Raw genomic sequence first — 24,673 nt, forward strand, 5'->3', positions numbered from 1 at the left:
TTTAAACGAAACGGTTGTTTAATGACATTGTGAAAGACCTTTATTTTTAAGAGTGAACGTGGGTGTCTTGGTACAGTACAATGAATTGAATCTGGGGAGCAGTCCAGGGGTGTATTCCAGAAAGCAGGTTATGTGACTTACCCGGGTAAGTTTAGGAGTAAGTAAGCGGATAACCTCTGCTTTCGGTTCCAAAAACGGAGGTAACATTCGGGTTATGTAAGTATATATATGATGACACCCTACCCTGATCCTGAGCCCGGACCACAGACACGCTTCAACCGGTCTCACAGCAGAACACGGGCCAAGGTGGAGATGACAATAGGAATTCTGAAGGCAAGGTTTCAGTGTCTGCGTGGGCTCAGGGTCACTCCAAATAGGGCATGTGACATCACAGTTGCTTGTGTGGTACTTCACAACATTGCCACAATAAGAGGAGAGAGGCATCCCCCCTGTCCTGATGAAGATGACCTAGAACAACACCCATTGAATCTAGCAGACCACAGAGATGGCAGAATGCTTAGAGACATGATTTGTCAAAATTTCTTCATTTAATGTGTTCTATTTCTTCATATCCTGAAATAAAAGAGACATGACAGATTTGTATTTATTACTTTATACACACACAAAAAATAACAGATTCATGTTCACATTTGATTCTCAGCTTAAGGCGATGCTCCAGTAGTTCTATTTCAAGGTTGGCCTTTTAAATGGCCAGCTTTTTCTCCTCTAGCTGAAGCTGTACAAGTTCCATATCCATGTCCGTTTTTTTAATTTGCCTTAATAGATGGACCTTATACAGCTCCTTTACAGACAACTAGGAAGGCAAAGTAAATAAGATGGCTAAAGAAGAAAATCTGCCACATAGTAACATTATGTAAATAAGGACAACCAGGGACAAGTTCTTACACTGCTAAGATTATGTGTAGAGGTAGATGGAAAATGCATCACTAACAATTGTGATAGACTGTGTGGTTTCAGGAGGATCCAATAATACAATGCGTCCATCAGCAACTGCAAGAAAAAAATATACCCAATGTGTAAATTACTAAAGTATGACAGACACTGAATAAAGGCATTAGGAACATGCAAGAATAAAAAAACAGATTCCTGTATACAGCATATGCTGTAAAATAGAATATGTATGCATAATGCACAAGTGAAACAATGACTGCATTTGGGAAGCATTTAGCCTTCTTCCTAATGACAAGAGGTAATGATCGTTTTGTCCAAACGTATGACTAAATAATCATAAGTACCAATATGGTATACCTACATTGTACCAAGTCACTTGAGTTGTTGTTGGAGGTAGCAAAGTCTGACGAAGTGCCCTCTGGAATCCCATCGACCACAGGGCGACCTTTATTAAGTGAAAGAGCCAACTCCTCAGATGGGGTGAGAGGAGGTGGAGGTGGACCCCCGCCAGTTAGACGGGCCTCAGCCTTCTTTCTATTAGCTATATAGGAAGAATACTGTAAAAGTAACTTAAGACATTGATCTTACAACAGTTAAAATAAAATATTACCTTTTTGGAGAATGTTTCATTTTGACTTGGGAAAGAGTTCTTTTGGCTCCAGAAGGATTACACCTTATACAACAAGAGGCCTAAATATTTCTTGTCAATATACATTGCACTGTATTCTTAAGAAACTGATGTAGAGAAAAGTAAATGCTTGTCGAGAAATCTGTTTACTGAAGTTGATGTTGCAGACAAATGTGTAAAATGACATTCACAAAACTGCATTGATGCTTTCATACAAATGTATAGCACTTATTTAATGTTTAGATTTTAAGTGCAACCACAAACAGACAAACTGTAAGTTAAACATTTTTACATTTATTTTAAGATATTTTGATACCAGAGAATGAGCATTTCTCTAGAATTGTCAAGTAAAATGTTTTTTTTCATCATGAATATAATTGGAGAACACATGGTGTTTTTCACACACATTCAACATTCAAAGGTCCCTTTCAATTGTAATGTTTTGACTAATCCGAATCAAGTAGAAAGAACGAAGCAAGGAATAAAGATAAATGTTTATTAAACATGACTGAACCACGCCAAATGTTTATTAAATCCAATGTCATAGAAACCAATGGAAATGTGCACAGTCAATCATTTAAATCGGATTCTATACACAAATAACAGTCAAAACTAAAAATGCTTACAAAACAATCAACAAACAAAAAGAGTTCTTGAAAAGTGTTCTTGAAATCAAATGATATCCTTGATCCTACAGATCAAGTATCCTTGTACAGAAGCGCCACCTACTGGTCCAGAGATATACAAAATGTTCACTTTATTTACATTATACCTTTTAAATATTTGGTCTAAAACCAGAGAGATACAAACACCTGATAATATATACTGCTAAGAAACACTTAAATCACAATTTAGGTCTCTAATAAAGTGAACTTCATCACATAATAAAGTTGGGTTTACTCAGCATCATTTCATTACGTTCCAGTTGCCAGATTTATGTTTGTTAAACAAACATGATTTTTAAATGTTAACATTTTCTATTCTCATTAAATGTTTTCCACGTTTTGTTTTTCTCTAACAAGATATAAAGTCAACCCAGCTTAACAGAAACTCTAATAAAACATGTAACCTCGCACTACCTAAGCAAAGGCAACGCTTTTCTAAACAATGGTTACCACAACTTAAAATATAACAAACTCCTCTAAATCTCAAAGATAAATTATTATACATTAAACCCTAACAAGTGTTTCACTTTACTGAAAAACACATAAAACAACACTTATTCTAAATAACAACTCTCAAAATGAAGTCTTACACAAAGCATGGTGGGAAATATAAATCCTCTGCCTAGTTGTAACAATTACATGTTAACACAACACGAATCATTTATGCAGTGCCGACATGAATGGCAAAATTGGACTAAATTGAACTAGAAGCAAATATCATTTTTTTCTGTGTAGTTATATTGTTAGATCACAGAGTGTCGCTTTCTCATTCAAAGTAAGTCTTAAGCCAGGATAGAGAGGCTGAGTGAATGTGGTGCTGATGCTGTGGATGAGGGTCATCGTGTCAGAGACGCTGTAAAAGGACAAAATACCTGCTCTGTGATCCACATACACTCCTATTCTACAGCAGCTAGACTTTAACGAGTAATCCGTCCATTCGTTGTTGTGCCAGAATGAAAATCTCTTAGAAGAGCAGGTCAAACCCCAGGACTGATCATTGAATCCAAATCCAGACTTGTCCATCTTTCCCTTGCTATTGATGCTTTTATATGACACTGCCATACAGGCACCAACACTCCAGTCAACCTCCCAGTAAGAGCGTCCACACACACTCTCTCTACACAACCCTTGGCCCAAAGCATCAAATCTGTCTGGATGATCGGGATACGGCTGTTCTGTTTCAGTCATGGTGATCGTTCTGTTTTCCTCAGATAGACGGAGGCGGTTATTCAGTGTGTTTGGATCCAGTGTCAGCTCGTGAGAATCTGGGGAACATGAACACAAATGTGCATCTAGTTGTTTTCGTTACAAATGATGTAGCATTTTTAGACACATAACCCACAAAGAAAGTCGTTTTTAATCTCAATCTTAAACTGTCGTCAGTGTTTTTGTTTGGCAATATTAAAATATAAGATTGTGGCACTAAGCAACACAACAAGATGATATTTTAAACTCCTTCTATAGTAACTATAGGTCTATAGTAACTTACATAAGAGGAACTGCTCCCTGGTCTTGGGTTTGGGGAAGGCGATGATTTCTATCTGTTTCACTTAAGAAACAAATCAAAAATACATTGTTATGTAAAACATTGAAGATACATTTTGATGTCCTCAATTGAACTCATTCCTTACCTCTATCAGATAGCTTTTCTAACTCCTTCCTGCAGAAACCCTGCAGTTTCTCGCTCAGTTGAGACGCAGATTTTTCTAGATCATCAAAAGAGAGGAGAGAGCTGAGAGGGATGCTCTGCGAGTCTGAAGATTCAGGTCGCGCAGAGTTCGACTGGAAACTCTGCACAGACACACGAAAACATTTCAGTGTATGTCAAACATGAGCACTGTTCACATCACATCTCAGTTACCTGCAGGAAGTGGATGTGATCATCTGTGCGTGAAAGCTGCTCCAGCTCGGTATCTTTCTTCTTCAGATCATCGATCTTCTTCTCTAGTCTCTTCAAGACTCGTTCAGCCTGATTCACTGCGGCTTTTTCCTGATCCCGGATCAGCTGTGTCACCTCAGAGCGGCTTCTCACAATAAACGAGATCAGTTGAGTAAAAATTATCTCATTGTCATCCACTGCTGTCTTTGCAGAGCGCTGTTAGGACGCATATTACAATCAGATCTTACTTTTAGATCACACCGAGTGTGAGCTTCTGTGACTAGTAAATGTCAGACGTTCTTGTACAACTCACCTTGTAAGAGCTCACAAGCGCTTCAATCCTCTGAAGCTCGGTCTGCATCTTCTGAATTCTCTCCTGATATCTTTTCTGGGTCTTCTTTAACTGGCTCTTTGAAATAAAGGTGTAGTTATAAGTCATTATAAGTTTAGTATAAATGAACTAGGTTGTGAATATTTTTTTTAGGTGTGTCATTTAGTGTAGTTCATGTGAGGATAAGTAAGGCCTGGATGAACGTTAAAGTAAATGTAATGGTAATCATTTTGAATATATTTTTTAGGGTACTCTTATTTTGGCGAGTGGTCTATTTTCTTTGCGCGTGCGGTGAATGTAGCGGAGTGAGACGAAGGAGAGCGCGGTATGTGTGTCTGACAAAGAAGAGAGTGCCGTGTCGCGATTGTGAAGCTTGCTCGATAAAGTTGTTTTAATTAAAGATTATCGAGGCTTTGAGTAAAGAGCGACAGCAGACAGCACTAAGTGAACGTGTGAACAGTGACTCGCGTTTGATTTTGCGTAAGGCAGTTTTGTTCCAGTATGTGTTGGCTGTGAGAGTAACGCAGTGACATATTGTGAAAACCACGAAAGCTGTGAGTACGTTTAAAGTGCAAACCCCGTTTAATTTTTGCTATCCAGAGACTCGTTACATGTCTTTTTGCACTTTTTGTGTTTTGATCGACACGTGTGGTCGAGTTAATAGCTCAATTGGACTGTTCACGTGTAATTAATTTCCCGCACGAGTCAGAGCACGTGAGATTGAGATCGCTGTAGTAACTAGTACACAGTACGCACTTAAGGAAGAGACATAACTTTTTCTGCTGATTCCAGAGTGAAGATTGTTTTTACCCTGCCATTCAAGTGACATCTCCGTTTGATTCATCTGCAAGTTGATTTTCTTTTGAGATAGTTTGTCTGTGAAACAGATTAGACAAAAGTGAGTGTATTTTTGAACTTGCACACTTCAATAAGGGATCTTCAGTTTATTGCAACGCACCCCACGTCCAGACAACGCACTCGAATTCATCGTTCTACGAACTGTTCTCCTTTATTTTTCAGTGACTGAACTGATAAATGGTGAACTGTGAGTAAACCTTTAAAAGTGTTATTCAGATGGGAAATTTGATGGTATGTTTATGTTTGTTGTTTTCAAAGGTGATTGTTTGAAGGTGATCTTTTGGAAAAGTGATAGTTTGTGGGTATACAAATTGACATTGACAAATTGAAGTTCTATAAGGGATTTGTTATACCACAAGTAAAAAAAAGTTTACAACTTCAGTGTTAAAAGTGTGGCTGTGAATTCAAAAGACAACACAAAGACTGTAAATGACTTTATTTTATTCTTTATTTAGACAGAAGACATAACCAATCATAAGAAATCTAAAAGAATAAATTTGTTTTAATTGTTTTTTTGCTCTTATTTACAGTGTATCTTTTCATTGAGGGCTGCTGGGGAGTGGGGAAGTCTCGCTTACTTTATTAGATCTGGGGAGGGAGGAGCATAACACACTGTGTTCTTACATATGCAATTTCTCTTCAGGAAGCCACCGTGTGACATTATCATACCTGAAGCCTACCCTTGTCAATCTTTAGTTTTCTCACACAATAAAGTAAGAAACAACATACACACATTAGTGTGTAACGAGGCTAAAACGTTTGGGGAGCGAGGACCAAGATCCTTTCGTTGTCCAAACTTCCAGAGCAGTCATAGTTAATTTTCCCCACATGACGGGCTAAATCCCCCGTTACATTTGGCGTCACGAACAGGATCGAATTAGGCAGTTTAATCATTTTTTTTTGTCTCACGAGTCCCAGGCCTACAAGCTGAAGAATGGCAGAGCTCGACGAACTGAGAAGGCAGATGGAAGAAATGCAAAGAAGATTTGCAGAACAGACAGGGGCGCTTGACCAAGCCAGGTCGGAACAAAGGGAAGCCTTGTCTCTAGCAAGAACAGTCATTGAGCAACAAACCGCCTCACGAGCACCTCCAGCTGCCGTCTATATTCCACGAGACAGAAAACTTCCAGAATTCAGCGGCTCCCCCGCAAAACCAGGTGAACCGAGCATCGAAGAATGGGTGTCATCGATGAAATCTGCTTTCCAGGTGATGAGAGTGCCAGCGGAAGACCGAGTGGAGTTGGCGAAACAGCATCTCAAGTGTGAAGCTAAAGCGACTGTGAAGTTTATGCTGGGTGAAACGGAAGGCTCTGCAGAAAACATCTTTAAAGTCCTGCTGGAGACGTACGGAGACAAAGTGCCTGTTGGAACTAGACTTAAAGACTTCTATGAACGAAAGCAGATGCCAGGGGAGACGATACGCTTGTATGCATATGATTTGCAGGAAAGACTAAGCAAAGTTCAGTCTAGAGAGCCAAACCGAGTCCCTGAGGCTGAAAGCGTGTTAAAAGAACAACTTGTTCTCGGTCTTCGGGATGATCTCCTGAGGCGGGAGATGAAGAGACGAGTAAAAGAAGACACAACTCTGACCTTTGTTCAGGTAATGCAAGATGCAATCACATGGTCTGAAGAAGAGGAGACACAAATGTCAAGCACTTTCAAATCCAGCCCTCGCGTTCGAGTAGTAAATGCTGATGCAGGACAAGCTTCGTCTACACTGACTCTCGAAAAGCTGCATGAGGCCATACAAAGGATTTCTGTCCGTCAAGAAGAGCTTTATCAGGTAGTGCATAGCAACAGTAGGATTCAAAGACAGCAGGCCCGCCCTAAACGACAACCCCTGAAAGACAGCGATGGACGGTACATTTGTTATTCATGTGGGGAACCGGGACATACAAGCAGACGTTGTCCACAAGGCACAGATGCCGCTAATGTAACTGACCAGTCTCGACATTCTGCGAGGACAGCTGACACGAATACAGCTAATGCGCCAGCTGGTACATCGGCAGCGAGCTCAGGGCCATCAGTGATAAGAAGCCGTACTGCTGAATGGACGGATGAAGCAACTGAAACCCTGAAAGAAGGAGCTTTTGGAGATTGCCTAACAGTTGATGTCAAGATTGCTGGTGTAAAGACTGACTGCTTACTCGACACGGGTTCGGAAGTTTCAACGATTACGGAGTCTCATTTCAAAAGGCACTTCGGAGAGCAAGAACTGAAACTGTCATCTGCCAATTGGGTGAGGCTAACTGCAGCAAATGGACTCGACATTCCTGTCCTAGGATGTTTACATGCTGATGTGGAATGCATGGGGAAAATCCTCCCAGGGAAGTGTATCTTTGTGCTGACGGACACCAGCCCAGAGGCCAAAGAGATAAGAGGGCTTTCGGGGATCATTGGGATGAATATCATCAGTGAGCTGAAGTCATTGTTGATAACGGGAAAAGGTGTAAAGAAGATTAACAAGAGTGGGCAACAGCAGGACGCAATGATTAGACGAGTGCTAGCCAGTGTCGATAAAGCTGAAAATCTGAGTCAAGATGGGAAGATTGGATTTGTCAAAGTGGGTGGGAAGAAGGCCATCACAATTCCTTCGCGGAGCGAAAGAGTATTCGAAGGTCGCTGTAGGGTACCTCCTAAACTGAAGTGTCCAGTACTGGTTGAGCCCACAGCTGAAACGAGTTTGCCCAATGGTCTACTAGTAGCCAACGTGTTAACAAGAACAGAGGGTGGTAAAGTTCCTGTGCGTGTTATGAACTCAAGTGAGAAAGCTATCAGACTTACCCCAAGATGCAGAGTGGCAGTTGTATCCAAACCACATGAGGTGTTACCTAAAGAGATGCTGGAGTTTGAAGAGAAGAATGAAACACTGCATGTCAAACAGGTGATACACATTCAAGCAGATGAAGTTTCTGAAGAATTTCCAGTACCTGTCCAGGTAAACATTGGAAGCCTTACACCCACACAGAACGAAGAACTAAGGAAGTTGTTAACAAAATACAGAGACGTATTTTCAAAGAGCGACAATGACTATGGGTACACACAAGCAGTGAAGCATGACATCCCCACTGGTGATGCTCCTCCAATCAAACAGAGACACAGACGAGTACCACCACAAGTGTTTCAGGAATTCAGAAGGCATGTCCAAGATCTTGTGTGCCAAGGCATACTTAAGAAAAGTTCAAGTCCGTGGGCGTCACCAGCTGTGATTGTCAAAAAGAAGGATGGCAGTGTACGTTTCTGCTGTGATTACAGGAGATTAAACCAAGTCACATGCAAAGATGCATATCCACTTCCAAGAGTGGAAGAGTCCCTAGATGCTCTGGGGAATGCTCAGCTCTTCTCCACACTAGATCTGACTGCCGGCTATTTCCAAGTTGCTGTAAGTGAAAAAGACTGTGAGAAGACAGCCGTCACTACTCCATTTGGACTTTATGAATGGACACGTATGCCATTCGGGCTGTGCAACGCTCCGGCCACCTTCCAGCGGCTTATGGGAGTGGTACTTGGTGACCTAACATTCGATGTGCTCTTGATTTACCTTGATGATATCATCGTGTTTTCCAGAGATTTCCAGAGCCACTGTGAACGACTAGAGCTCATCCTTGGTTGACTACGACAGCACGGATTAAAGTTGAAACCGAGCAAATGCTTCCTCCTGCGATCTGAAGTGAAATTTCTGGGTCATTTAATCTCCTCAGAAGGAATCAAGGTTGATGATGAAAAAGTGAGTGCCCTAGATACGTGGCCGGTACCCAAGAGTGTAACAGAAGTGAGACAGTTAATTGGATTCACAAGCTATTACAGGCGATTCGTACCAAACTTTGCTCAAACAGCAAAACCATTGCATGCACTGATGGGCGGTAAGACCAAAAGGAAGCCTAGTGAACCATTCTTCTGGAGTAGCGAGTGCCAAGCTGCATTTGAAAAGCTGAAACAGTGTCTGATGTCTCCACCGGTGCTTGCATACCCCAGTTTTAGTGTCCCATTCATCCTCACTACTGATGGAAGCCGCCAGGGCCTCGGAGCTGTGTTAGGCCAAAAGCAGGGGGGAGTTGAGAGAGTTATCGCCTTTGCAAGCAGGGGTCTAAGAGGGTCAGAGAGAAATGATAAGAATTACAGTGCGTTTAAACTGGAACTACTGGCACTTAAATGGGCTGTAACAGAAAAGTTTAAAGAGTACCTCATGTTTTCTAAGTTCACAGTGGTGACTGATCACAATCCTCTGCGGTATCTGGGGACGGCCAATCTCGGGGCTGTCGAGCAGCGCTGGGCGGCGCAGTTGGCAGAGTTCAATTTCGAAGTTCTGTACAAGCCGGGTCGACTGAACACAAATGCTGATGCCCTGTCGAGGTTACCTGCCAAGGAAGAACCCGAACGAGATGACACCGAAAAGGATTTTATCCGAATCAGTTCTCAGGAGGTGCACGCATGTTTGTGGCCAGCTCAAGAGATCAAGAAGGACGAAGTTGGAGTTCAGCTAGCTGTTCAAGCATCGGTCAGGGAAGTAGTGAGTGGTTACAGCTGGGATGAGATCATGAAACTGCAAAAGGATGACCCTGTGATAGGTCCGGTATATGACGCCGTCTCTAGAAACAAAAGACCAAGCTCAGCAGGACAACGTAGTATGACTCAAGAGTTGAAGAAACTCTTCAGAGACTTTGACCGTTTTCAGCTGAATCGTGGAGTGTTGTTTAGATGTATTTATGACCCAAGAGATGGAGAAAAGATTAGCCAGCTGGTTGTTCCGGATCCCTTGCGGCGAGTAGTTTACGTCTGTCAGCACGAGCACGGAGGTCATTTTGGTGAAAGAAGCACCCTAACGTTAATGAGAAGGAGTTACTATTGGCCCAACATGTCTAGAGATGTTCAAGGATGGACTGGACAGTGTAAGCGATGTACACTTGCAAAGGATGTCTTTCCAAGAATCAGAGCCCCAATGACATGCAGTAACGTTACCGCTCCATTAGAGGTTCTGGCAATGGACTACACCCAGCTGGAGATGTCATCTGGAGGATATGAGAATGTGCTGGTACTGACGGACATGTTCACCCGATTCACTGTTGCTGTTCCAACAAAGAACCAAACAGCAAGTACTACTGCTAAGGCCCTCATCAAACATTGGTTTGTTTACTACGGATGTCCTGCCCGTTTACACTCAGACCAAGGAAGGTGTTTTGAGGCACATGTGATCAAGGAACTCTGTAAAGTGTACAGTATTGGAAAGAGTCGTACAAGTCCGTACCACCCTCAAGGAAACTCACGATGCGAGAGGTTCAACCGTACCATGCACGACATGCTAAGAACGCTGACCCCTGAAAGAAAAAGAGACTGGAAGACTCATCTACCAGAACTGGTGATGGCGTACAACAACCATGTTCACTCATCCACGGGATATTCCCCCTTTTATTTGATGTTCGGGAGAGATGCACGCCTTCCGCTGGATGTGTTGGGTGGAAAGGATTTAGAGGAAAGTGATGCTGAAAACCTGGATGAATGGGTGAGGAATCATCACGAGAGACTGAAAACTGCAGTAAAAGTTGCAAGTGAAGTCAATCAAGAGACTGCGAAGAGACGCAAGAGGGTGTATGACCGCAAGTCTGCTGGAGCGCTTGTAAGGCCTGGTGACCGCGTTTTGGTTCGCAATCACAGACACAGAGGCAGGAACAAAATCCAAGACAAGTGGGAGCACACAACTTACATAGTAGTAAAGCAGAATCATCCAGACATCCCTGTATTCACTATCAGACCTGAGAGAGGGGGGACAGCTAGAGTAGTACACAGAGATCAGATTAGGCACTGCACATTTCCTTTGTTTTCACCTACTGCACCTTGTACATCCAGAAAACAAGCCACAGACCAGTCAGATTCTGAATCCGAATTCCCAGATCTTATTTGTGTTCCAGTCACTCCACTTAGACTTAACCGAGATGAAGGGGTGGGTCAGGTTGGAGCAGATGATGTAGATCTAGAAGGGGATATAGTGCAAGAACCTGAAAATGTAGCCAGAGAAATTGAGTTACAAAATGTTTCAGATGATGCTGATGATTCTGAGGTTGATTGTCAAGACTTACCTGAGCTTAGGCGTTCGCAGAGGAAAACCCGTGGTAATTTACCTTTCAGATACAGAGATGACTATGTGGTTAAAAAGTCATGAAACGTGTAAAGAATTTAATTGAGATTTTAATGACGAATCTGTTTAAAGTTGAAAAGTGTTTATCTGTTTAAAAGGTTGAATATTTGTATTGCACTACCTAAATGTATTGTTTTGTGTTTCATATGTGAGCTGATTGGAGATGTCAATGGCATGGCAGGGTTTAGCAGGGGGGAATGTAATGGTAATCATTTTGAATATATTTTTTAGGGTACTCTTATTTTGGCGAGTGGTCTATTTTCTTTGCGCGTGCGGTGAATGTAGCGGAGTGAGACGAAGGAGAGCGCGGTATGTGTGTCTGACAAAGAAGAGAGTGCCGTGTCGCGATTGTGAAGCTTGCTCGATAAAGTTGTTTTAATTAAAGATTATCGAGGCTTTGAGTAAAGAGCGACAGCAGACAGCACTAAGTGAACGTGTGAACAGTGACTCGCGTTTGATTTTGCGTAAGGCAGTTTTGTTCCAGTATGTGTTGGCTGTGAGAGTAACGCAGTGACATATTGTGAAAACCACGAAAGCTGTGAGTACGTTTAAAGTGCAAACCCCGTTTAATTTTTGCTATCCAGAGACTCGTTACATGTCTTTTTGCACTTTTTGTGTTTTGATCGACACGTGTGGTCGAGTTAATAGCTCAATTGGACTGTTCACGTGTAATTAATTTCCCGCACGAGTCAGAGCACGTGAGATTGAGATCGCTGTAGTAACTAGTACACAGTACGCACTTAAGGAAGAGACATAACTTTTTCTGCTGATTCCAGAGTGAAGATTGTTTTTACCCTGCCATTCAAGTGACATCTCCGTTTGATTCATCTGCAAGTTGATTTTCTTTTGAGATAGTTTGTCTGTGAAACAGATTAGACAAAAGTGAGTGTATTTTTGAACTTGCACACTTCAATAAGGGATCTTCAGTTTATTGCAACGCACCCCACGTCCAGACAACGCACTCGAATTCATCGTTCTACGAACTGTTCTCCTTTATTTTTCAGTGACTGAACTGATAAACGGTGAACTGTGAGTAAACCTTTAAAAGTGTTATTCAGATGGGAAATTTGATGGTATGTTTATGTTTGTTGTTTTCAAAGGTGATTGTTTGAAGGTGATCTTTTGGAAAAGTGATAGTTTGTGGGTATACAAATTGACATTGACAAATTGAAGTTCTATAAGGGATTTGTTATACCACAAGTAAAAAAAAGTTTACAACTTCAGTGTTAAAAGTGTGGCTGTGAATTCAAAAGACAACACAAAGACTGTAAATGACTTTATTTTATTCTTTATTTAGACAGAAGAAATAACCAATCATAAGAAATCTAAAAGAATAAATTTGTTTTAATTGTTTTTTTGCTCTTATTTACAGTGTATCTTTTCATTGAGGGCTGCTGGGGAGTGGGGAAGTCTCGCTTACTTTATTAGATCTGGGGAGGGAGGAGCATAACACACTGTGTTCTTACATATGCAATTTCTCTTCAGGAAGCCACCGTGTGACATTATCATACCTGAAGCCTACCCTTGTCAATCTTTAGTTTTCTCACACAATAAAGTAAGAAACAACATACACACATTAGTGTGTAACGAGGCTAAAACGTTTGGGGAGCGAGGACCAAGATCCTTTCGTTGTCCAAACTTCCAGAGCAGTCATAGTTAATTTTCCCCACATGACGGGCTAAATCCCCCGTTACATTACAAAAATCACAAAATTAATAGTTAAGCAAACATAAAAAATAAGATAACCTGATGAAGTAAGTTTAATGTTTAATATTCGATTGGTTTAAAGTTTAATAACACCCGAACAACTGTCCTATACACCATGGCGTGTCACAATATGACTAGAACACAGATGGGGAGTGAGAACATTTACAAATACAGTTTTTAGCTGTCTGAAACCAAAAACTCAGTTTCTAATTTCTAAGAAAACCAACTCTGCGTTCAAGGTATAACCTAGAGTTGGTTGAACTACCTTGAACTAAGCTAAACAAGACTTTGTAATCATTGAGAGTCCAAACACAGTATATATAGGGGAGTGGTAATGGGGAACACCTGGTGGTGATTAGCATGGGATTATGGGAAATGGAGTTGGAAGTGGGAATGGGCACAAAATGCCAGAGTGGAGTGTCCTCTACTGGAGTTCATGGGCACTCCAGCTGACGATCGTGACAACCGGTCCACTAAAACATTCCTCTTTTAAATATTAACAACAACAGAGTTGTGCTGCACATGCTGTGTACTTTCAAAGCCCCTGTTTAATATAAAATCATTTGTCCAGTCAACAATCCATAGTGTGACCGTAAATAAGCATTTATTATGGAGCAGATAGATCACATTGACAACATACACCACTACCTACCTGTTTCTCACTTCTCTCTGCTGCAGATGAAACAATATCGTGTTTTTTGTGCACGTCCACCATACACACATAACACAAACACTGCTGATCAGTACGGCAGTAGATATCCAAAATTTTGCCGTGTTGAGGGCAGATCATCTCCTGAAGTCGTCCAGTGGCATCGGTCAAGCTGTGTTTTTTGCTTTTAAAGAAATTCTCATGTTGCTCAAGATGAGTTTCACAGTAAGAGTTGAGACACACCAGACAGGACTTGACGGCTTTTTGTTTTCTTCCTGTACAGACGTCACACCCCACATCTCCAGGTCCAGCGTAACAGAGAACAGAAACATGTATTTTTGTATTTCTTAGTTTCTCCACAACGTCAGCAAGCATGGTGTTTTTAAATAGAGCAGGTCTAGGAGTGAAGGTTTGTCTGCACTGAGGGCAGCTGTAGACTCCCTTCTGAACATCCTGATCCCAGCAGTTAGAGATACATTTAATACAGTAACTGTGTCCACAGGGAACCGTCACCGGGTCCTTCAGTAGATCCAAACACACTGAACAGTTGAACTGCTCCCGAGACCATAGAATACTGGATTCTGCCATTTCACTGTATGAAGACTATTGGAAAGTTGAAACGCACAGTTCAGTTTTGTTTTCCTTGAACTCAGTTTCCTGGTTCTGTTTAAGACATGATAAAAATAAAGGCGTGCCAGTCAAACACGAAGCACGTCCACTAGATGGCTGTCTCAAGCAGGCGTGTAAATTATTGTCCTGAATGTTCTGAGTAATGAAATTTATGAATTTCACTGGGCTTAAGTAAGATTTGATCTTTAGATCACCTGTCCTATGCCATCGCTGAAAATAGTATCAATCCATTATGAATAATAAATACATGTAGTTTTAAGACAGGGTTATAATCCTGTCAATGAATAGCAATTCATAGCCGGATAGCAATTCAAAATAACCACCACACTGTAAAATAAATAGTTGAGTCAACTTAAAATAAAAAAAATACATTTTTTGAGTAAGCTCAACAAACAGAGACTGAATGTCAAACAACTTAAAAATAACATGTTAAAGTCATTAGTGGTCACAACATTGTCAAGTTTACATAATGAACAACACAACTAAATATTTTTGGTTGGCTGGTCATATGTAGATAATATAATTTGGTTATATAAAAACTAAACACATTTGTGTGTGTTTTCTGCCTCAAACACACCAAAATAGACCAAATAACTGTTTAAGCAATTTTTGTTGAGTGCATTTAATCAGTTTTACTATTGTGTAATGCCCTTACACCTCACCATTGAAAACACACACCATGGTAACAACCAAAAAACATAATTCATTGTGGTGTGGAAGGCGGGACAAGAGCCGTGAGGCGGGACCAGTGGCATGAGTGATAAGTGCAATCAGCTGTGCGCGCACCGGTCCCGCATCTCTCACGGAGGAGATTGGGAGCCTAAAAGGACGACCGGCAGGAATGTTGACGAGAGAGGACCGGGCCTGGACATTGGGTTAAGTTTGTGTTTGTTTTATGGCCGGCAGTCAACTGTGAGGTGGCTGCCGGTCTTTACTTCCGTGTTTGTTGTTTGTTTATGTTTAATTAAAGTTTTATTATTTGAAATGTCCGCGCGGTTCCCGCCTCCTTCCTTCCCTTCTATGGATCTTTATTACATTCATAAAAAACATTCTAAACACAACCGATAACTAATAAAAACAACAATATTAAAGCAGTTAATTAGCCAGCAAGAACTAAAACACTTTTCTTTTAAAGAAAAACTTATAAGAAACACAGAATTGGCCAAAAACCTGATAATCTAAGTCCAGTCAACAAAATAAGATTTGTACGAAACAAGTTTAGGCTAACTTTGTTTAGTATATGTAAAACAATCACTTGGCTCCTTTAACTAAAAATTCCATGTTCAAGTAACCTTTTAGGGAGAACATTTAGCAAATTAGATTTTTTTAGAGTGCAGTCCAAAATGATGATCTTGAGGGAGAATGAGTCAAACAAACTGATCCTTTTGTCACTTCCAACTTCAATTGCGATCAGAGAGAAAGATCGGGTTCTCCAGGGGCTCAAACAGGGCCTTACACAGGGCAACCAGGACAACGTTAAGGTCCCATGAGGGTACGGATAGGGGGGATTAGCCCTTCGCACGCCTCCCTGGGGGAATCTGCTGATCGGGAAGCACAGCAGGGTGAGAAGAGGCGCCACTTTTAGCGACAGTCGCCTAGTGGTTGGTGCTCTTGCCTGAGTCACCGTGCTCACAAGTGCTGGACACAGGTCACTTCAGATCTAGACGTCCCGTCCTGGGGCCAGACATGGAGGTTCCAGAGGTCTGATCTTGGGTGCCAAACAGTGCCCTTCCTCAGGGGAGTTGAGAGCACGTCAGCTGTCTGATCGAGATCGTTCGGGACATGAATCGCCCGCCGGGACACCACCCACTGCTGACTCCAGAGGAGGAGGTGCTATGGCATTTCTGTCCGAGGGGCTAGAAAGAAGTAATGGGAACACACCTTGTGCCGGTGAGACGGTGAAGCGGTACCATATGCATCAACCTGAGCGGCATGCTGCCGACCAGTACACCATATGCCCCAGGAGCCTCTGAATGTTTCAGAGGGACCGCTGACTGCTGCCTGACGAGGTACAGGTAGCACAACATTGGCTGGGCACGCTCTCATGAGGAGTGCTGCATGGTAACAGGGTCTAGTTCCATAACGGGAAAAGAGGTACTCTGACCGGGGAGACCATGCTCTTGTCCTAGTTGACCCGTAGACCCAATTGGTCAAGGTGTCGGTGCACAAGTTCCCTGTGCGTAGGCAAAAGATTCCGCGAGTGAGCCAAGATAGGCCAGTCATGAAGATAGTTGAGGATATGCATGCCCTGCTCCCGGGGGGAACGAGAGCAGCCTCCATGACCTCCGTTAGGACACGGGGAGACAGGGCCAGACCGAAGGGGAGGAGGCTGTACTAGTATGCTGAACCCTCGAGGGCAAGCCGAAGAGACGGTCTGCCAGGGGAGATTCGAGACACGAAGTACGCATCATTTGGGTCGATAACCACAAACCAATCCTGGTGTTGGACAGAGTCCAGGATGCGCTTCTGCATCTATTTCGCAGGATGGTGCACAGCTCCCCACTTACCCGGGGACAATAAAGCAGGAGTTGTCAGCCCAAAGACATCTTGGACAGAGGGACAGGTTCGATTGCCCCCTTCTCCAGAAGAGTGGCGACCTCGGCACGAAGCATGGGAGCGATCTTGCATTTGCTGAGGTGAGAGAATGTCCCAAACTCTTTCAAACCATACAGCAAAATCCCAAGTGTTAAATTACCACGCCTGGGTGTCATACATCTACACTTCCTTATACCAGGCCTATGCATTTTAACATCTAATAGGTCAAGTCTCTATGTGTTTTTTGAGTCATATATGACCATGGACAACAAAACCAAGCATATGGGGCAATTCTTTGAAATTTAGATTTTTACATAACCCGAAAACTGGATAATTAAGCTTTCTACTGATCTATGGGTTGTTATGATATGACAATACAGCCCTTTAAGTCTCTGGAATGTGCAAAAAAACTAATGAATTTAGGTTAGGAAATATCTTCATGGAATATGATCTTAACTTTATATCCTAATGATGTGATCCAAGGTCACATATTAGTGTAAGATTAAGCAAGAAAATTCAAGTTACCTCATAATTTACTCAACCTCATGCAATTCCAGGTGTGACTTCCTTCAGGCATCGTCTATCATACAAGTAATCAATGGAGCCCCAGTGGGTTATTAGGGCTGCATTGCAGGTATTGATGCCCAGATAAGATTTTTCTATGGCGACCAGCCTACATCTCTTGACAAAACAATTCAAGGTCAATGTACCTACCCGGAAAAGCTTAAGGCCTTTACGCACTTTTTGGTCACATCTAGCACATAAATTAAAACATTTACACTGAACGTGCTGGCTTCTCATGCTTAACATGGTCAACTTGTCTAAAAACGAGTTGGACCTATGAAAAAATTATCCCTAAACTCAGTAATTCCATTTTTTCATATCACTTCATGTATAATGTGAAGGTTCAGAGCTGAAGTAAGGACAGAATACACAAGAAACCTTCGACCACACCACTGGATTCCGTCATAGGGCCAGTGAGTGGTCCATACACACAGACACATTTCCTTTCAGGCAAAAAAATTGCTTTTATTTGATGCACACATGTGATGCAATGCAAGATTTTTGATAAATCATTTTCATTGAACCATCATGTCACTGCTTAAAATAAATGAGCAATGTCAAATAAACTTGTTTTCATGTACATTACACAAAAATATGCATTTGAAATCTATTATGACTAAGGACTGTTTCTACTGTTTATTTGTAGATGTCTACAGCTTATTTGTGCAGTTACAAGCTTCTGATGAGTTAGTCATAGAAATTATGGATTTCACAAGATGCAACATACACCCGAGCGTGCATTCATCATCTCCTGTATGGCTTGCATCTGTTCTCTATGTTGCTGCATCATCATAGCAACAGACTCCTCATGTCTCCTGTTGGAGTTCTCTATCATCGCTGCAAACTCTTTAGCTCTGTTACTCTCAGCTTCAGCGCTCTGTCTCTTGAACTCTTCCATCTCTTGTGTCATCCTGTCTGCCTTCTCCTTAAAGCCCTTTTCCAGCAGAGAAGCTTGCTCCTTCAGTTTACTGTCCATGGCACGCTCAGCCTCCTCTTTTTGAAGCCTAATCTCTTCATCCATCTTCTCCTTCATCTGTCTCATCCTCTCTTCATTACTTCGTCTCTCTACTTCCATCTTCTCCTCTAGTTGCCGCTGCTCCTCCTCTTTAGCTTTGATTTCCTGGTTCAAGAGGGCTGTGTTCTCATATTGCTCTGGTCATTTATTTACAAAACAGAAAGAAAACATGGTTTACAAAAACACAAATAGTTACATATTGAACTGAATTTGAATCAATGAAAAATCTGACGAGAACTGATCTTGACCACATTGATACTTTTCTTATAGTGGCATAAATAGCCACCCTAAACTAACGGGTGCAAATATATGACCCTTGAAACAACCTTTACCATTTCGTCATCTTGGAATTATATAGTTCTATCAGATTTTTGGTAAAAATTAACATTCTTAATTTGCGAAAACTCAATGACTTTGTGAGGTTTTTTGAAGTTCCTTTTTTACGAAAAACGCAAATCAGCATGAATGCTGAAACTTTGAAGCTCAATATCTGAAAACTGCTCAGATAGAACCATATCATTTAAGGTGGCGATTTTGGTGCTACTTTTAATGGCATTTTCAACCGTATCAGCTGTTACATCATCTTGTCAACAGGCACAAGGAACCTTCTACAAATGTACAAAACTGGGATATTAGGATTTGAAAGCTTGAGACTCACTCTTAATAATTTTTTCCTTCTCAGTCAGTTTTTTGTCAGCCTGCAGAATGGCTTTAGAATCCACAGACTTCTGTATCATAAACTTCTTTAGGACCTCTTCAGCCTGTTGATGTACACACAGAAACAATTGATAATTATGACAACAGTGATGAAAGTCTTCATATTTCCGTCATGTGTGTAGATATTGAATTTAGAACCTTGACGTCCTTATTGGTCTGTCTCTTGTATTTCTCCACAATGTCCTCCAGATCCTTGCAGAAGATATCATAGCCACCAGGTGTGGTATAGAACCCTTGCTTGAGTTTTTCCGTCATTGCTTCAGAAAGGGATGACAGAAGATTCTCACATCTTCTCTTTGAAGCTTGCTCATTGTGGCTCAGGTATTCATCAAAGAGATTATTGATGTTTTCCTACAATCATAATATTTACAGAGGACATTTAATAAAACCAAACTCTGACATCTCTTCATGCCATTGTACTGTGATGAGATCTGGCCTACCTCAAGAGATTTTAGGAACTTTCCATCAGTGTCTCTGAAAGAGCGTTTCATGAAGGTTTGTGTTGCCATTCTGCTGAGATGTTGGTGTTCTGTGGACACATCCTTCAGTTCCAGGGGGAAGGACGTCTTCAGTTTTTCCATTCCACTCTTGTACACCTCAAGCCCCTCCTTCACTGCAGCTTCATTCTCAATCATTGCCATAGCAATAACAGCATTCTCCAGACATGGAACGGCCCCACTAGAGATTGTGTCCACATACATTTCTGCCAGATTACCCAAAACTAAAGAGAAGGAAAGAAGACCAGAAAAACATTGATAAAGAAAAGAGAATCTCGACTGAACAATGAACAGTTGATAGTAGATATTTTCACTCTTTACTTACCCCTGCCAGTGACAGTGTATCCATCTTTCAGCATCTTCACTTGGCTGTCCTTAAAGACAAACTTGCAGAAACAATCTGTGACCTCCAAAAATTTCGTATCAAGGTCAGAAGGATTCAAACTCTCCAGACGAGACACTTTCTCCGGCGCAGTTGGAAACGGAAATGTGAAGCATGTCCTGGAAGGGAAGAATTTTTGGATGCACTCCCTCGGCAGATTGTGCTCCATGACCTTTTTTGAAGTCCCTAGAAAAGATGAACACATACTGTAGACCAGTTTTCAGCCATTGCTCACTTTGGGGATAGGGTAGGTTTCGGAACCCCGCCTGTCCCCAATCGCCCCAACAAAATGGTAAAGAACTTTAGGTCCTCTGTCTGTCTTGGTTCTGTCTGCTGGTGCCAAATTTCCAGTGTTCTTTTCATTCCATGTCACAAACTAATCCATTGATAACCTTTATACCCGATACCGCCTCTCCACATTCAAGTTTTTGTTCCGCTTCAATTAACATTCTGACGTGAAATCATTCTTGTAAGCTACGATGGTTCTTTGTGACATTTTCTTCGCAGTCTGGTGTTGCTCTAGGTAAGGCTTACATTTAAATCCCGTTTCATCTTGCCGCGTTATTGTTTAGAGCCGTTGAAATGTCCCTGCAGTTATTATTATGAGATAATGCCGTGAACCTCGCATACTTTTAAGAATTAAGCGTTTAGTTGTTCTTGATTAATTTCTTATAGCAACTATTGTATACACGACAGCTTTGTGTTGTTTCCAGGCGGTCCGTTGAAGAAAGCGACACACACGTCTACCGGAAATCTTGTGAAATTTAACCAATCAGATAACGACTTTGAACATGCTGAAGTGTTTCCAAAAAAGTGTGCCATATGCATCAAGACGTTCAGCCAACGGATCGTGAGACTATTGCGCAAATAATTTGCGGGATATTTTTAATTACCATGTTTTAGCTTTAGAGCAAACTCTAGGTACTCATTCTCTGTTGCATCTTTGTCCTCGATCTTAAGCTCAAGGGTAAAGTCTCTCACAGCCCAGATGAATCTAGGGAAGAACTTCACAAACTCGCTTGAATCATCGGCATCCTCTTCTGATGATTTGACCTTAATGCACTCTGTAAGTTCAGTAACATATCTGAGAGTTTGTTCAGGCATGAAAACAAAGCAACTGTCAAACAACAACTCAAGATGCATTGAAGAAAATGTTACTCCTTAAGGTAAATACATATTAACAATTAAAGGCAAACCATGTGAAAAAAAATTTCCACTCAGTCTGCATGAAATCAAACACACCTATGGTACATGATGCTATTGACAGGCTATAAAAATATGTGATTCTAATCAATTTACTTCATAACACATTTGTATGTCTCATTATTGGACAAAAAAGAAAAATGTGAAAGGACAACTCCTGACTCCCTCTCATGCCACACTGCAGGTTCACGAGTTTGCCTATGCAGATAATAACAATCGAGCAAGGGTAGAAAAAAGTATTTTTTGGCATGCTGTCCGGGGAGCAGGCTCTGAGCGCACCCCCGTGTTCCTGCGGGAGAAGTGGGCTCGAGGAGAGAAGCTGGGCAGGTGGAGGGATGCTGTGATTGCTGATAGCGGATCAGCCGAGCTGATTATCTGCTCCTCCCGAACTTTGATAATTAAACATCATTAAAACATACAGCGCTTAAGTTACAAATAGGGACTTTTCTTGCAGTGAATACAAACTGATGTTGTATTTGCACAAATTTGTAAAATATATATATAAATTATTTGAAAGGAATGTGGATTGTCAAAAGGATACTGCAGTTCCTCAATAGCCCTGTTGTCAATCGTCCCTCGACTGTTGTAAACAAGAGTGCTGCTCAGTAACACAGCCAGACAGAAGATATTGGTGTCATGCTTTGAGTCCCCCTGTCAAAGAGACAATCATTGGGCTGGATAGTCAATTAAAGATCAAAGGTTGTTTATGGACTACAAGATGTTTACAAGAAGTAATGGGTATGGTTAATAGGAGTAATTGTCTAATGCAACTGATGACAGTCTATGGTCTTTCTTATTCATGCACTTGTTATTGCAAATAAGTATTTGGTGAGGTCAGTTCCACTTTTTTTATCATCTCTTGTTAGTCAGTTGGATGCATGGTTAACCCTTCAAACTTTGATGCTTCTTGTGTTTAGGTAGTGTGGGTGCTCTTTCACCTTGTCCACGTCTCCAAGTCCCTCAGTGTCCAGCAGGACCAGAGTGGTCTCTTTTTTAGTGGGGTGGGGCACACACCACATCCAGATTCCCTTCGTCTTGGACTCAATTGTGCTGCCCAGTGCAAACCCTGATAAAAGCACACCATCAATAAATAAATAATAAATACTACATATTGTTTCTCTTAAGTGTAAGATGCTATCAGTGCTGCATGTGAATGTTCAACCTTTTTGTTTCCCAGCAAGACGGTTCATCAGGTAGGACTTCCCCGTGCGGTAGAGACCCACCATAGCGACCACCACCACCGGCTGCTCAATCTTCTGCAGGATCTGCAGTGCCGACTGCTGCACACACATCTTCCCATCTGACGTCGTGTCAATGAGGCAAACCGGTTTGTCCATGTTCACTGGAGACAGAGCTACAAATGAGAAGATTATACAATTTGGATTTCTGTTGATCTTAGATTACTTGAGAAATGTTCAGTAATTCAATAGTGCAGCAGATTAATTTTGTTGATTGTCACCATTGTTGAGTTCCAACACAGATTCTTGATCAGTTTAAAAACATGTTAAACATGTTGTGTCTTCATACCTCTGTCTAAATCTCACACAGTAGGATCACACAATATTCACACATTAATAACACATGCATGACAAAAAAAAATGTCAATAATCACACAATGATTAGTCACCAATCACTTGATCCCATTGGATTTTAGTTTGTTGACTCAAATGTATTTTCACACACTATCATAAAAGACAATAAACTACGTATTATCGAGTTCTTATTTTGAGTATAGTTTACCTTGCTAATATATTTAAGTACATTTGCATGGTTAGTATTTACTACCCTAAAGAATCATTTTTTTCGGTGCATATACCTCAGAACTTGTCAGGGATATGGTAGGAGAAGAACCCAAGCGCAGGCAGCAATACGGGGTAACGCAGACTTTAATAATAACAAAACAACCACCCACGGAGGTGGAAAACTGAACTAAGGCAAGGTACAGAAAATAAAGACTTCCCACGAGGGGGCATAAATAAATAGGAAAAATAACCAAGGCACTTCAAAATACACATACAGGTGATCATGACCACGAGCCAAGACACAGGAACAGCTACAACGAACAAGCACAAGACAATAGACAAGAGGGCATTATATAGGGAGACTAACAAAGGAGATAACGATGGGCAGGTGTGGGTAATGAGACACAGGAGGAAAGCTATACTAGGAACGAGAGGGGCGGGGCCAAATGACGAGACTGGAGAGAACGCATATTATGTCCTAATTGACAAAAAATATGTTTCTCTCCACATAAAACACGTGAGTCTGTCATGATTCTGCCCCTAGACCAGAAAATCAAGACAAGAGAAGGCAGAATCATGACAGAACTTGTAAAATGGACACATAAACATATTTACTACACATTATTGAAGCGCACTAATGGCTTTCATATTGAGCTCATAATATTATCTAGAACCAACAGTCAATATAAATCTCACAGAAAACTATTGGCATTTTTATAACAATCATAATTGTTATAATAATAAAACAATAACAACTGTAATAATTAGTTGACTGTAAACTGCTAGAAAAACATCCTTCAGACCAAGAACTGTATAAATAGACAGAATAAAGGAATGTAACTTACCTGTATTTAACTTCAGGAGCTCTGTGTTGTACAAGTGGTGGACTGAACTGTATTATTATCCGTATATCTTAAACACTCTCTCAGATCCAGCCCCCCTTATTCTAACTGGTCTGAGCGAGTTAGGGAATCTCCGTGGTCTCTCAGTATCTCTTTCATTATTCTGTATGACTGAGCAATTGTGCTGTTTAACACTTGGTTTCACTTTCAAAATCAGCAACTGCAACACGTGTTCAATTTCTTTATATACTTTTCATTTATATTGATATTTATTTTACAATATACTTTATTTTGGAGGGGATACTTTATTGAACCTGTGTTGCAAAAGTCACATGAGGACAAAAGCTGAACCGTAACATTCCAGAAGAGAAGTAGTAGACAGCTTATCACTGTTTGTTTCTCTCTCTTTATCTCTCTCTCTCTTTCTCTCTCTCTCTCTCCATTTGACTGGAAATAGCAAAGCTCGCTTTTACTCAAACTTCAGTTGACTCAAGTTAAATTATTAAATGTGATAAATACGTTACTTTGGATAAATGCATTTAAAAACATAAATAACTTACTTTTCTCCCTAAAGAGCCTTGATACACATAACCTTGTGTCTTAAACATGGGAAAAGAGATCCTGGAGTTTCCTAGAGGGGAAATGTCTAGGTATTCACCGTCATATATTGTGTAGACAACATCCAGAGGCAGGCGGCTCTTACAGGAATCAAAGACTTTATTGAAAACAGGAAACTGAGCAGGGCAGAGAATATAAAAAACACGGGGAAAACCAACACGAACAT

The 24,673-nt window shown here is 41.2% G+C and overlaps 2 protein-coding genes across 3 annotated transcripts; both read right to left on the minus strand.

Annotated features, from left to right (window-relative positions):
• Window positions 1-2,020: 2,020 nt before the first annotated feature.
• On the minus strand, window positions 2,021-14,431 carry LOC306893017 (tripartite motif-containing protein 16-like). Its single transcript, XM_079454462.1, has 6 exons — window positions 13,766-14,431; window positions 4,398-4,493; window positions 4,067-4,300; window positions 3,837-3,996; window positions 3,695-3,754; window positions 2,021-3,470 (listed from the first exon to the last, which is right to left on the minus strand). Exons 1-6 carry the CDS (start codon window positions 14,348-14,350, stop codon window positions 2,941-2,943), a joined length of 1,665 nt encoding a protein of 554 aa, XP_079310588.1. The 5' UTR covers window positions 14,351-14,431; the 3' UTR covers window positions 2,021-2,940.
• Window positions 14,432-17,938: 3,507 nt separating this feature from the next.
• On the minus strand, window positions 17,939-24,605 carry LOC306893028 (guanylate-binding protein 4-like). Of its 2 annotated transcripts, none has more exons than XM_079454477.1 (10): window positions 24,450-24,605; window positions 22,468-22,659; window positions 22,244-22,371; window positions 21,847-21,956; window positions 20,996-21,186; window positions 20,046-20,288; window positions 19,664-19,944; window positions 19,362-19,574; window positions 19,165-19,267; window positions 17,939-18,643 (listed from the first exon to the last, which is right to left on the minus strand). In XM_079454477.1, the coding sequence occupies exons 2-10, from the start codon at window positions 22,640-22,642 to the stop codon at window positions 18,201-18,203; spliced, it is 1,887 nt and encodes a 628-aa protein (XP_079310603.1). In that variant the 5' UTR covers window positions 22,643-22,659; window positions 24,450-24,605; the 3' UTR covers window positions 17,939-18,200. The 2 variants fall into 2 exon arrangements, with proteins under 2 accessions (XP_079310603.1, XP_079310602.1); XM_079454476.1 differs by lacking the exon at window positions 24,450-24,605 and adding an exon at window positions 23,893-23,992.
• Between the last annotated feature and the right edge of the window lie 68 nt (window positions 24,606-24,673).

This window comes from Barbatula barbatula, assembly GCF_947034865.1.
Source record: "Barbatula barbatula genome assembly, chromosome: 4".
NCBI lineage: Eukaryota > Metazoa > Chordata > Actinopteri > Cypriniformes > Nemacheilidae > Barbatula > Barbatula barbatula.

What these genes read in the sequence shown, in the direction of transcription:
- LOC306893017 (XM_079454462.1), bottom strand. Translation starts at nt 14,350, where the DNA reads ATGGCAGAATCCAGTATTCTATGGTCTCGGGAGCAGTTCAACTGTTCA. An exon ending in ATCACATCCACTTCCTGCAG is followed by an intron (nt 3,997 to 4,066) that starts GTAACTGAGATG and finishes GTGTCTGTGCAG; the next exon opens with AGTTTCCAGTCGAACTCTGC. An exon ending in CAGGGAGCAGTTCCTCTTAT is followed by an intron (nt 3,471 to 3,694) that starts GTAAGTTACTAT and finishes CATGTTCCCCAG; the next exon opens with ATTCTCACGAGCTGACACTG.
- LOC306893028 (XM_079454477.1), bottom strand. Translation starts at nt 22,642, where the DNA reads ATGGACAAACCGGTTTGCCTCATTGACACGACGTCAGATGGGAAGATG. An exon ending in TCTTGCTGGGAAACAAAAAG is followed by an intron (nt 22,372 to 22,467) that starts GTTGAACATTCA and finishes TGCTTTTATCAG; the next exon opens with GGTTTGCACTGGGCAGCACA. An exon ending in TGCTCTAAAGCTAAAACATG is followed by an intron (nt 20,289 to 20,995) that starts GTAATTAAAAAT and finishes CATCTTTTCTAG; the next exon opens with GGACTTCAAAAAAGGTCATG.